General features: G+C 36.2%; 1 protein-coding gene across 1 annotated transcript in view; it reads left to right on the forward strand.

The window, feature by feature from the left end:
- Window positions 1-12,474, forward strand: part of LOC132544396 (sushi, von Willebrand factor type A, EGF and pentraxin domain-containing protein 1-like) — a 33,483-nt gene that overhangs the window by 13,744 nt on the left and 7,265 nt on the right. Inside the window, exons 5-18 of the mRNA XM_060207984.1 lie at window positions 2,099-2,306; window positions 3,180-3,366; window positions 3,490-3,694; window positions 5,764-5,915; window positions 6,421-6,619; window positions 6,912-7,087; window positions 7,286-7,457; window positions 7,771-7,983; window positions 8,397-8,570; window positions 8,773-8,955; window positions 9,357-9,530; window positions 9,992-10,114; window positions 11,056-11,247; window positions 11,784-11,993. Of these exons, the coding sequence (XP_060063967.1) occupies window positions 2,099-2,306; window positions 3,180-3,366; window positions 3,490-3,694; window positions 5,764-5,915; window positions 6,421-6,619; window positions 6,912-7,087; window positions 7,286-7,457; window positions 7,771-7,983; window positions 8,397-8,570; window positions 8,773-8,955; window positions 9,357-9,530; window positions 9,992-10,114; window positions 11,056-11,247; window positions 11,784-11,993 (2,568 nt within the window). The remainder of the gene's footprint in view (window positions 1-2,098; window positions 2,307-3,179; window positions 3,367-3,489; window positions 3,695-5,763; window positions 5,916-6,420; window positions 6,620-6,911; window positions 7,088-7,285; window positions 7,458-7,770; window positions 7,984-8,396; window positions 8,571-8,772; window positions 8,956-9,356; window positions 9,531-9,991; window positions 10,115-11,055; window positions 11,248-11,783; window positions 11,994-12,474) is intronic.

Below are 12,474 nucleotides of genomic sequence, written 5' to 3' on the forward strand. Positions count from 1 at the left end.
TATTCATATTGTATTCATATTGTCTAATTCTTTGTCGCTGTATTCATATTGTCTAATTCTTTGTCGTTGTATTCATACTGTCTAATTCTGTGTCGACGTATTCATATTGTCTAATTCTTTGTCGCTGTATTCATATTGTCTAATTCTTTGTCGCTGTATTCATATTGTCTAATTCTTTGTCGCTGTATTCATATTGTCTAATTCTTTGTCTTATTCTTTGTCTTATTCTTGTGACGTATTCATATTGTATTCATATTGTGTAATTCTTTGTCGCTGTATTCATATTCTTTGTCTGTATTCATATTGTCTAATTCTTTGTCACTGTATTCATATTGTCTAATTCTTTGTCACTGTATTCATATTGTCTTATTCTTTGTCACTGTATTCATATTGTCTAATTCTTTGTCGCTGTATTCATATTGTCTTATTCTGTGTCGACGTATTCATATTGTCTTATTCTTTGTCACTGTATTCATATTGTCTAATTCTTTGTCGCTGTATTCATATTGTCTAATTCTTTGTCGCTGTATTCATATTGTCTTATTCTTTGTCGCTGTATTCATATTGTCTAATTCTTTGTCGCTGTATTCATATTGTCTTATTCTGTGTCGACGTATTCATATTGTCTAATTCTTTGTCGCTGTATTCATATTGTCTAATTCTTTGTCGCTGTATTCATATTGTCTAATTCTTTGTCGTTGTATTCATATTGTCTAATTCTTTGTCGCTGTATTCATATTGTCTAATTCTTTGTCGCTGTATTCATATTGTCTAATTCTTTGACGTTGTATTCATATTGTCTTATTCTTTGTCACTGTATTCATATTGTCTTATTCTTTGTCACTGTATTCATATTGTCTATTCTTTTGTCACTGTATTCATATTGTCTATATTCTTTGTCGCTGTATTCATATTGTCTTATTCTGTGTCTGTATTCATATTGTTTAATTTTTGTCGCTGTATTCATATTGTCTAATTCTTTTCTGTTCTTCATATTGTCTGCGTTTTAAATTCTTTGATTTTATTTTTGATTAGTTTAGATTATACACAGTTAAACACAGCTAAATATAGATTATACACAGTTAAATACAGCTAAATATAGATTATACACAGTTAAACACAGCTAAATATAGATTATACAGTTAAACACAGCTTAATATAGATTATACACAGTTAAACACAGCTAAATATAGATTATACACAGTTAAATACAGCTAAATATAGATTATACACAGTTAAATACAGCTAAATATAGATTATACACAGTTAAATACAGCTTAATATAGATTATACACAGTTAAATACAGCTAAATATAGATTATACACAGTTAAACACAGCTAAATATAGATTATACACAGTTAAACACAGCTAAATATAGATTATACACAGTTAAACACAGCTAAATATAGATTATACACAGTTAAACACAGCTTAATATAGATTATACACAGTTAAACACAGCTAAATATAGATTATACACAGTTAAACACAGCTAAATATAGATTATACACAGTTAAACACAACTAAATATAGATTATACACAGTTAAATACAGCTAAATATAGATTATACACAGTTAAATACAGCTTAATATAGATTATACACAGTTAAACACAGCCAAATATAGTTTATACACAGTTAAACACTGTTAATTTATATGATACACAGTTAAACATCGTTTTATAGAAGTACAGAGGTGCTCCCACACCGATACGTCGTTAAACACATTAAACAGATGGAAAGGTGCTTATACAAACAACAACAAATACCAACATGTCAACATGGACATAATCCAGACTCAAATTCAATAAAACTAGAGCAAAATAGGAACACAGAAAGATTTACATGGAGACTCCTGAAAGGCACAAGGAGAATAAGACCAGGTGTTCTGTTTCAAGACGATAGCCACTATGTAATTTATGGTCAGTCCAAGTCATGTCACGTTCTCAAACGAGAACAAGTTTTACAACAACGAAACCAACAGGCAAAACAACGTCCAGGTTTAAATCTAACACCGACACACAGTTAGATACCAATGGACATGTGCTCGTGAACCATAATTCATTTTAACTTTTCAATATTTGTATCTATATTTCAGGTTTAACCTTATTGCAAAATCTGACCGGTGAAACTTGGGCATCAGAAACAGAAATTGCATCTCAGCTACTTGCCGATGTACCATCAACTAATGGACTGATCGCAAAATGGTCAAGTGGCGAAAACGGGACAATACTGCAGGGATACTGGGATGTAAATGAGCCCGACCTCCGCCGCGGCGGCTGTGTATATCTGAGTGATTCAGGCCGGTGGGCGGTGGGAAACTGTGACCAAAGGAGGGGCTTTATATGTCAGTATGCAGCCTGTCCTCGAGGTATGTAGGTCTCGCTTTTCTAAGAAATCTCCATTTTTTTAAAAAATTTACGTCTCAAGTTGTTTTTGCGTCCTACACATTTGTCTGATCTCTAGGTAGCTTCAGATGTAACAATGGCGTGTGCATCAATAGCCAGAAGAGGTGTGATGGACAAGATGACTGCGGCGACGATTCAGACGAAATATCTTGTCGTAAGTTATTAAAATTAATCTTCTCTGTGGAAATATACACTCTATTGGTGATTTGTATAATGTAAATATTTATTTATATATCTGTAGATGTTAGTCCAGGTCGTCTTACTAGTCTCGGCTAGTGGGAATTTTCCATTACACGAGCGGTAGAGTGTACGGCTAGAGACCGAAGGGTCGCTAGTTCGAAGCCCAGCAGTGGCACGGTAGGGGTAAACCCCGAAAAGGAGTAGTAAAGGCGTCTATAACTATTCCTTTCGTCATTTCTACTTCTTTTTGGCGAAATTACAAAGTATTGAATTAAGTATTAAAATCTACATTGTCTCTTAATCCGACCAAATAAGAATGTCTTGTGTCAACTCTGAGTGTAAAGGCATTTACCTAACTGAAAACACCAAGACTTTGATAAATCATAGTGGTAACCATTTTACTGAATGTTCATACTCTTTATCAAAAAATTTGAATTTTGTCCTGTCTGCTTCTTCTTGCATAATACAGCATTTGCTCATATAGAATGAACACAGGGAGAACTTTTTTGTAAAACTGATCAGATACAATAAAATGGAGCACAGCAGAAAATTATTTTATATGAATCATAAAATGTTTTTGAATATTCCTAGTGAACTTCTAATATGTTGTCTGCCACTGTTTTACACACTTCCCTCTATATCAGCTGACCAGTGTCATTTCCATGTGATGAGTAACCAGGGACAGCTGTCTTCACCCGGGTATCCTGGACAATATCCTAACAATACACAGTGTTCATGGCTGATTGAAGGACCTCCATGTAGCGTTGTCAAAGTGCAGGTACTTGACCTGATGTGAAATCAGTTGAATTATATGTCTTTAAAAAAAAGCAATTTGTTGTTCTAAAAAAATGTTAATGGAAATCAGTTATGGTCAATAAACCCAAATGTTTTTATATTTCAGTTTTCAAAAATAGAAACGGAGCCAGATTTTGATGAAGTGAGAGTACTTGTTGGTGGGAGAACTGTTTCAATGTCGGAATATGTGGACAGATATTCAGGAAACTTAACAGATGTTCAGGTGATAAGTCCCAATAATCTGCTCATCATCAAGTTCAGCTCTGACCACTCCAACTCATTCAATGGCTTTACAGCTCAGTGGGAAGTAGGTAAGATTACTAATTAATAAATTACAGGTAAACAAGTTTCAACTGGTATCACTTATAGATAACAGACGACTGAGAAATAGAGAACTAAAGCCATCTTAAGTAAGGTATCATTTTGTCCTTTTCATTCCACTTCAGAAGTCAGAAAAAAGTCAACAAAGAAGTATAGATCATTAGAACATTTTACAAAGGATCAGAACAACCACAGACTTCGTCCACATTTAGGATCAGAACAACCACAGACATAGTCCACATTTAGGATCAGAACAACCACAGACTTAGTCCACATTTAGGATCAGAATAACCACAGGCTTAGTCCACATTTAGGATCAGAACAACCACAGACTTCGTCCACATTTAGGATCAGAATAACCACAGGCTTAGTCCACATTTAGGATCAGAACAACCACAGACTTCGTCCACATTTAGGATCAGAACAACCACAGACTTAGTCCACATTTAGGATCAGAACAACCACAGACTTCGTCCACATTTAGGATCAGAACAACCACAGACTTAGTCCACATTTAGGATCAGAACAACCACAGACTTAGTCCACATTTAGGATCAGAACAACCACAGACTTAGTCCACATTTAGGATCAGAACAACCACAGACTTAGTCCACATTTAGGATCAGAACAACCACAGACTTAGTCCACATTTAGGATCAGAACAACCACAGACTTAGTCCACATTTAGGATCAGAACAACTACAGACTTAGTCCACATTTAGGATCAGAACAACCACAGACTTCGTCCACATTTAGGATCAGAACAACCACAGACTTAGTCCACATTTAGGATCAGAACAACCACAGACTTAGTCCACATTTAGGATCAGAACAACCACAGACTTAGTCCACATTTAGGATCAGAACAACCACAGACTTAGTCCACATTTAGGATCAGAACAACCACAGACTTAGTCCACATTTAGGATCAGAACAACTACAGACTTAGTCCACATTTAGGATCAGAACAACCACAGACTTCATCCACATTTAGGATCAGAACAACCACAGACTTAGTCCACATTTAGGATCAGAACAACCACAGACTTAGTCCACATTTAGGATCAGAACAACCACAGACTTAGTCCACATTTAGGATCAGAACAACCACAGACTTAGTCCACATTTAGGATCAGAATAACAACAGACTTAGTCTGTTGGTATAACATCAACAGCTCAGTTAGGTAACTGACTTTAAACTTTAGATCAATTTCACTTTTTGATAATCCTGAAATACTTAATCATTTGAATGCTTCTTCATAAATATTAGATACGTCTGGATTCTGGCATCACCACTTGGTGTAAATCACAGATGCATGTGTATGTAGTTTGTTTCCAGTAAATGGTTGATTATAAAAAGTCACCAACTGATGATTCTTATCAGTTGTCCTTGAGAAAATTACAGGTTGATTTTCCGAGGAATTACATGTCTATTTATTGACCCACATCTCAATATTAGCCAGGCCTGAAGCAAGATTTTGTGCCAATTCAATGGAATCATTATCACATGTACCAAAGAGAGAGGTGTCATCTGCAAGTAATTAAATTTTTGTTGGAAACAAATTCAACAATATCATTTATATATATTAAAAGCAATACCAACCATGAACCGAGTGGACTGCAACACCTACTTGAACAAGGTCAAATGCTGACATATAACCTTCACTTATTTCTCTTATTCTCTGTTATATAAATTGTGTTGAAACCAATTTAAAGAGAAAACCTTTAACTCCATATGATTCTAATTTGTGAAGCATCCATTTTGTCAAACTGTTTTAGAAGCCTTGCTTATGTCTGATATTTTGATCCAGGCAGTCAACAATTGTATGGTAAATCGATAACAATTGATTTACAGTTTACAGGAAACATGTAATATAAAGACGTCCTTAATCTATATACTTCAGTATAATCTATTGTTCTTTATAAAAGTTGTGAAGCTGAGAAGATATAAAATTTGGATCTTGTAACACAACTTGATGTGTTCAAAAGTAAATTTACATCAACATTAATCCAATGAGATGGCTAGGTATTGATGAGTCTGTATGTTCTTTTGTTTCAGTGACACACAATATTCCTGTCACAGGGCTCCCCCTGGTGGCCAATCTGTCCCTGCAGGAAGTCACATCACCATTTTATCCATCATATTACATCAGTGAATTTTTGGAGTGGATCATATCCCCACAGCATGCAAGAAATGTTATTAAGCTTCAGGTAACATATAGCAACCAAATTTTTATGTAATACAAATCCTCAAAATATAACAATTCAAGCTGGTCAACAAAATGTCACACTTAAGTTAACATTTGACCATGGAATGTCATGCTGCAGGTATTATTTAACCATGAAATGTCAGTTTAGCAGAATAACCTGTTACAGGCTGTTCCATCATTATCAGGTTCTGTGCATACGTTTCCCCCTTGAGTTTGAAATGTTTACTTCTGGTATGGAGCACTTAGATTAAATCATTATTGCTCTGTGGAATTTAAGGACACTTTGCAAACTTAATTCTTCCCTGTAAGCAGACTTTCAATCTCAAGGCCTTATTTCACCAAAAGTCTTTACCTTTAGGTTCCATTGATTAATTATTTGATTTGCTTAAGTATCATGAAATTACATATTGGAAACTTTAGTACAGATGCATTAATTGCTAAAAGCATGTTACCTAGGTTACCATTTAGTGCTGTTGTGTAACTTTATTCTGTTGGTCTGATATTAGGTCTTAGACTTGGACTTGGATGAAGGGGACTACGTGATTGTCAGACATAACAATGTATATGGTGAAGTGTTGGCGGTATTCAGCTCTATAGGAGGACCATCCACAGTCATCTCTGTTAATGCATTACATATAACAATGAAGGTGAAGACATCCTACTCCAGACAATATCATCGAGGATTCAGATTTAGTTACACTGAAGGTAAGTTACCTACATAGGACAGGAAAACAGTAGTTACTAGTTTCAAAATAGTTACATAGGGACATAGTAGGTACTGCAATTTTCATTTGCATTTTTTTTATTTGAGAAAAAAAGATTGATCTCCATGAAAATTTCTGATATTACAGTAATGCACTCGAGTTTGCTTGTCTAAATAATTTGTTCAGTCTGTACATGAAATATTATCAACAAGGTAGTTTGCACGACCTACAGCTTCACTTAATAAACATTAAATGTGACTTACAAATGTAACAGTTTAGTATTGCCCCTACAGGTTGTGACGTCATCCTGAATGAAGATATGGGGATGGTGTTTTCCCCAGGATATGGGGTACTCAACTACCCAGCGTACCAGAACTGTTCCTGGACTTTAGTGGCCTCACAGGGCCGACGCCCTACTCTGCTGTTTGATGAAGAATTCCACTTAGAAGACGGATATGACTTTTTACAGGTAAAAATGATTAAGATACAAAATTACAGATTTCAAAATGTATAACATACATCTGATGGTTCTTCTAGTAGCTCTGTTTTGTTCTCTATCTAACATGGGAAATATATGAAAATCAGTTGTGGGCAAATATGTTTCAAAAGTGGTTACAGCTATCCTAGCTGACTCTTACTGATCTATATCTGAATGTGTCGTGGTCAGATCTATGATGGACTGAACGATACAGGAGAACCCCTTCATCCGACTGGTAGTTTAGGACTCACAGGAATTCTGGCACCACCGCCTCTTACGAGTTCTACTAACCAGCTACATATAAACCTTAGGTCTGATTCCCTCCTCCAGTACAAAGGGTACCGGGCACGCTTTTCTATAGGTAAGTATTTGTTTATATTGGTATCAGGTCAATAATTTTTTTCTGCACATTAAAACAACAACTTATTATGATATAATTGTGTACAATATCTTGAATACACTAATAAATCCTGACCAGGTTGTGACTTAGTAAAATGAGTAACAGTTTCATTTCCTAAATTATGTTTCTCATGACAGTAAATGAGATGCCATCATACAGAAACTGATATTAGAATCAACCTTTTTAACACAGATTATCTTCAACATTGTGAACATGTTGCCAGTCTCAAATTCCTGTAAGTATTCTTACTTATGTCAATCAATCGCTTCAACAGGTTGTCCTGATCCCACATTTAACAACAACACAATGGTATCCCCCTCTTCATCATCGTATGAGTTTGGATCATTCCTTAATATCTCCTGTAAGCCTGGGTACACATTTCTGGAGGAAGAATTTCAACACGACAACAACACCAGTAAACAGTATGTGGAGATGAGGTGTTTGTATGGAGGAATCTGGAACGTGATAAACATACCACAATGTCAAGGTAAAACCTGTTTAGGAACCTGTCAGATCAAGGTGGTGTTAACTTTAAAATACTCTCTTCAAGATGACCTAAAATTGATATGCACTGTTACTCCCACAAATGTGCTTTAAGCTCGTAATATTTCTGGTAAAAATATCATTAAGTTCCAAACTGGTAAATAATAGGAGATGAGGTGTAAATGAAATCAGTTTGATTGGATACGGTGTATGTCAACCACACCTGTACCAGTGAACGAAAAGGGAGGACATGACGTCATATAACTGTTAAGGTAATAAAGACATGAGAGATCACATGATCAATGTCATGAACACATAAGTCAAAGTCATGCTCATTAAATGGGTTTCTACAGTAAAATACAAACAATGTACAAGATGAAACAGAACTACTACAATAAAACTTATTACCTTGTGCAGCCAGGTATTGTGGGCCACCACCTGCTGTAAAGAGTGGCTACCTTTTGCATGGTGAGGGAGTTCAGTATGGCTCGTCTGTGACCTACAGCTGTGAAGACGGTCATATTCCGACTGGTAATGTGACTGTAGTCTGTCAGAAGGATGGCATGTGGGAAACTGTACCGTCCTGTTATGGTGAGTTGTGTAATAATTTGTAGCATTTAAAAAGCAATAAGAATCACAATCATTTATTGCATGTGAAGGACAGTATGTTAGCGATTGACACCTGATTTTGGTTTCATCCTGACCTGGTTACTCATTAAAAAGGAATAAAAAAAAACCTCATGACTAATTAAGATCATTTTTCCATCAAATGACTTCTCAATTTCTTTTCCAGCGGTGAATTGTTCCTTGCCAGCGATTGTACCAAATGCCACCTCAGTCCTAGAAAGCGGTTCTGGATGGGACTTTGGGAGTCGTGTGGTTTACACGTGTGATGCAGGGTTCCAGCTGTTGGGAAGTGCTATTCTCTTCTGTCTTTCTAATGGCACCTGGAATGAAGAGGCACCTTCTTGTGAACGTAATTTTTTAGCCATCTTAAATGGCAGTATTATGATTATGATGTTGTGTAGATCTGCCATTCCAAATGTTACTTTTATGTTAAGTCAGTGTACATGTTCTATACAATAAACTGTTCTGTTCTGGTATTTTATTTATACAATATCTCTTAACGTTAGTATTTGTTGATGATACAGATCTAAAAGTAGGGAGGTTTTGTTTGTCCTTGTATAAATGTAGAAGAGTTCTGGGAATATGACCAATTTAAGGGGTTTGTTTTTATGAAGGTTCTGTTATTTTAAGGGTTGTGAAAAATGGATGCTTTTGACCAGAGTTCAATATGACAATATGGACATTCACTTACAGATTTTACAATCTCACTCTCTAGAAATATGAATAAACCTATTTTTCTCTCATTGTTAGGTGTGTCTTGTCCGGTACCAGAGATAGAGCATGGCAAGGTAGATACACCAGGGCTCCGTATGCTTTATAAGGATACTGCTACACTGACTTGTGATGCTGGGTTCTTGATCATTGGTACATCTACAGTAACATGTCATGCAAACCAGACCTTTGGTAGCCTTCCCTCTTGTGAAGGTAAAAACATCTCATGTAGTTAACTAGAACTTGGGTGAATCTTTCGTTTGTTGAGAGTAAAAATTCAACAGTGTTAACTAGAGCATTAGGGAAGCTTTTGATTCGTGAATTAAAAGACAAAAGCCAAACCAGATCAAAGATTATCAATTATTTTATAGATAAAAAGACAGATCACTTATCAAACAAGACATAATGAGCAGACTTCAAGAAATAGTCAATCTGGAGGGAAAAGCTGATGTTACAACCTTTATCATCAAATGTATCATGTGTCAAACTAGAAGTTATCGAAGCTTGATAAGATATACATATATATATATATATATATATATATATATATATATATATATATATGTATATACATATGTGTGTCAGAAGTTCAGCCAGATGTATACGCTTTGTTTTTTATGCTTAAAGTTGCTGGTTTTGATTGATCAGTCATATAAAGCATGGTTGTTTCACAGATGTGGACGAGTGTGAGAATGACACAACCTGTGATGAAATCAGTCAGAACTGTATAAATACAATGGGGTCCTACATGTGTCACTGTAAAGCTGGATATCAGGAAAATGGAACATTCTGTCAGGGTAGGTGTTCTCTACAGATCAGGAAAATGGAACATTCTGTCAGGGTAGGTGTTCTCTACAGATCAGGAAAATGGAACATTCTGTCAGGGTAGGTGTTCTCTACAGATCAGGAAAATGGAACATTCTGTCAGGGTAGGTGTTCTCTACAGATCAGGAAAATGGAACATTCTGTCTGGGTAGGTGTTCTCTACAGATCAGGAAAATGGACCAAGCTGTCAGGGTAGGTGTTCTGTACAGATCAGGAAAATGGAACATTCTGTCAGGGTAGGTGTTCTCTACATATCAGGAAAATGGAACATTCTGTCAGGGTAGGTGTTCTCTACAGATCAGGAAAATGGAACATTCTGTCAGGGTAGGTGTTCTCTACAGATCAGGAAAATGGAACATTCTGTCAGGGTAGGTGTTCTGTACAGATCAGGAAAATGGACCAAGCTGTCAGGGTAGGTGTTCTCTACATATCTGGAAAATGGACCAAGCTGTCAGGGTAGGTGTTCTCTACATATCTGGAAAATGGACCAATCTGTTAGGGTAGGTGTTCTCAACAGATCAGGAAAATGGAACATTCTGTCAGGGTAGGTGTTCTCTACATATCTGGAAAATGGACCAAGCTGTCAGGGTAGGTGTTCTCCAGATATCTGGAAAATGGACCAAGCTGTCAGGGTAGGTGTTCTCTAGATATCTGAAAAATGGACCAATCTGTCAGGGTAGGTGTTCTCCAGATATCTGAAAAACGGACCACATGGTCAGGATAGGTGATAACCAAATATCTTGGAAATGACACATACTGTACATGCATATAATGCTGTGAAATGATATCTTGTTTATCATACCAACAGAAATAGTTGTTTCTTGTGTACTGTTCGCAATATTTTTAGGCAAATTGAAAATAAGAGTTGACTTGTTGTTTCATTTAAAAACTATATTTTCCTTATCTTTTTAAGATATTGATGAGTGTGCCACTAATAGCAGCAATTGCAGCCAGGATTGTGAGAACTTTGCTGGAGGATACCAGTGTATTTGTAACCTGGGGTATGAGTTATACACTGCCAATGGTACACAGGGGTACTTCATACCTATAGAGGAAACTGGAACCCTTGCTGGGGACCGTTACCATCTCAATCACACATGTGTTTGTAAGTCTGTCATCTCTATCATGCAGGTGTTAGTATTTAAAATAATTTCCTTTTTATAGCAGTTGTGACCTATATTTAACACCTCTACATCTGACTACAGCTGTGACCTTCATTAAACACTTTAACATTTGATGACAGTTGTGACCTATATTTAGAACATTTTCCGCTATGTATCATCTCTATTTTTCTAAACAGCTGTTACCTGTGTGTTACCCCCGACCCCACAGGATGGCTTCATCATGAACAGACAATTGTCATATCACTTTGGTGACACCCTAATTTACAGGTGTAACCTGAGGTTTGTCCTCAATGATAGTCATACTATCCAGTGTGAGTCGACTGGCTTTTGGAACTATGACTTTCCCTTATGTACAGGTGAGTTTGGATGTAACAATGTGTTAATGGTTATACAATCTTTTATATTTTAAAGATTTTTTAAAGAGTTGATATATCCACAAAGTCATTATTAGCAGACATGTTTAGTATCCTGTAAACCATTACATATGATATATCTATAATGAATTTTCCTATTTCAGTGGCTACTTGCCCTTCTGATGGGCCCAACATGTGGGTCAATGCTTCTGTGCCAGCCACAGTCATCTTCCCAAGTGTGATGCGATACCTAGATGTTGTCAGTCTCATCTGTGATGTTCCTGGCATGGAGACTTTTAATAAGACAAGGCAATGTCTGTATGATCAGCCTACTGATACATACAGACTAATAGGGGATTCTTACGAATGTGGAGGTAAATATTAACTAGAAGATGTGTCGCATATGTTGGTGCTCTTCAACATATTGATGATATTAACAAACAGGGCAATAACTCTGACCACTAGCTAAAACCTTTTTTTTCTGGTAACACAGACCTTGACCAGTTTAGCTGGCATATTGATGTTAACAAGAACATAAAACCAGTGATCAGTCTTATGTGTTTCATGAGAAACTTGTCTTGGTGGTAGCATACCTACTGCCCTATATACCCTTTTTATTTTGTTATTCAAGGGCTTGCTCCAGTTACTTTCCATGTGATCAATTTTTACATTCTAACATGTACAAAACAATGTTTTAGGAGAAACAGATGAACAAAGCTTGTTTTATACTCACCACTTTGATCCAGTGAGAGTATTTCATGTCCTTGTATACTATGAGCTCACAAAGTACTTGTTAGTTGGTTGGTTTGTTGGCACTGCCCAGCTCAGCCGAAAATGCTTCATGACTTCAGTGGC

Source organism: Ylistrum balloti, unplaced genomic scaffold, assembly GCF_031769215.1.
Source record: "Ylistrum balloti isolate Yb309-2 unplaced genomic scaffold, AGI_CSIRO_Ybal_v1 Utg369796, whole genome shotgun sequence".
Lineage (NCBI taxonomy): Eukaryota > Metazoa > Mollusca > Bivalvia > Pectinida > Pectinidae > Ylistrum > Ylistrum balloti.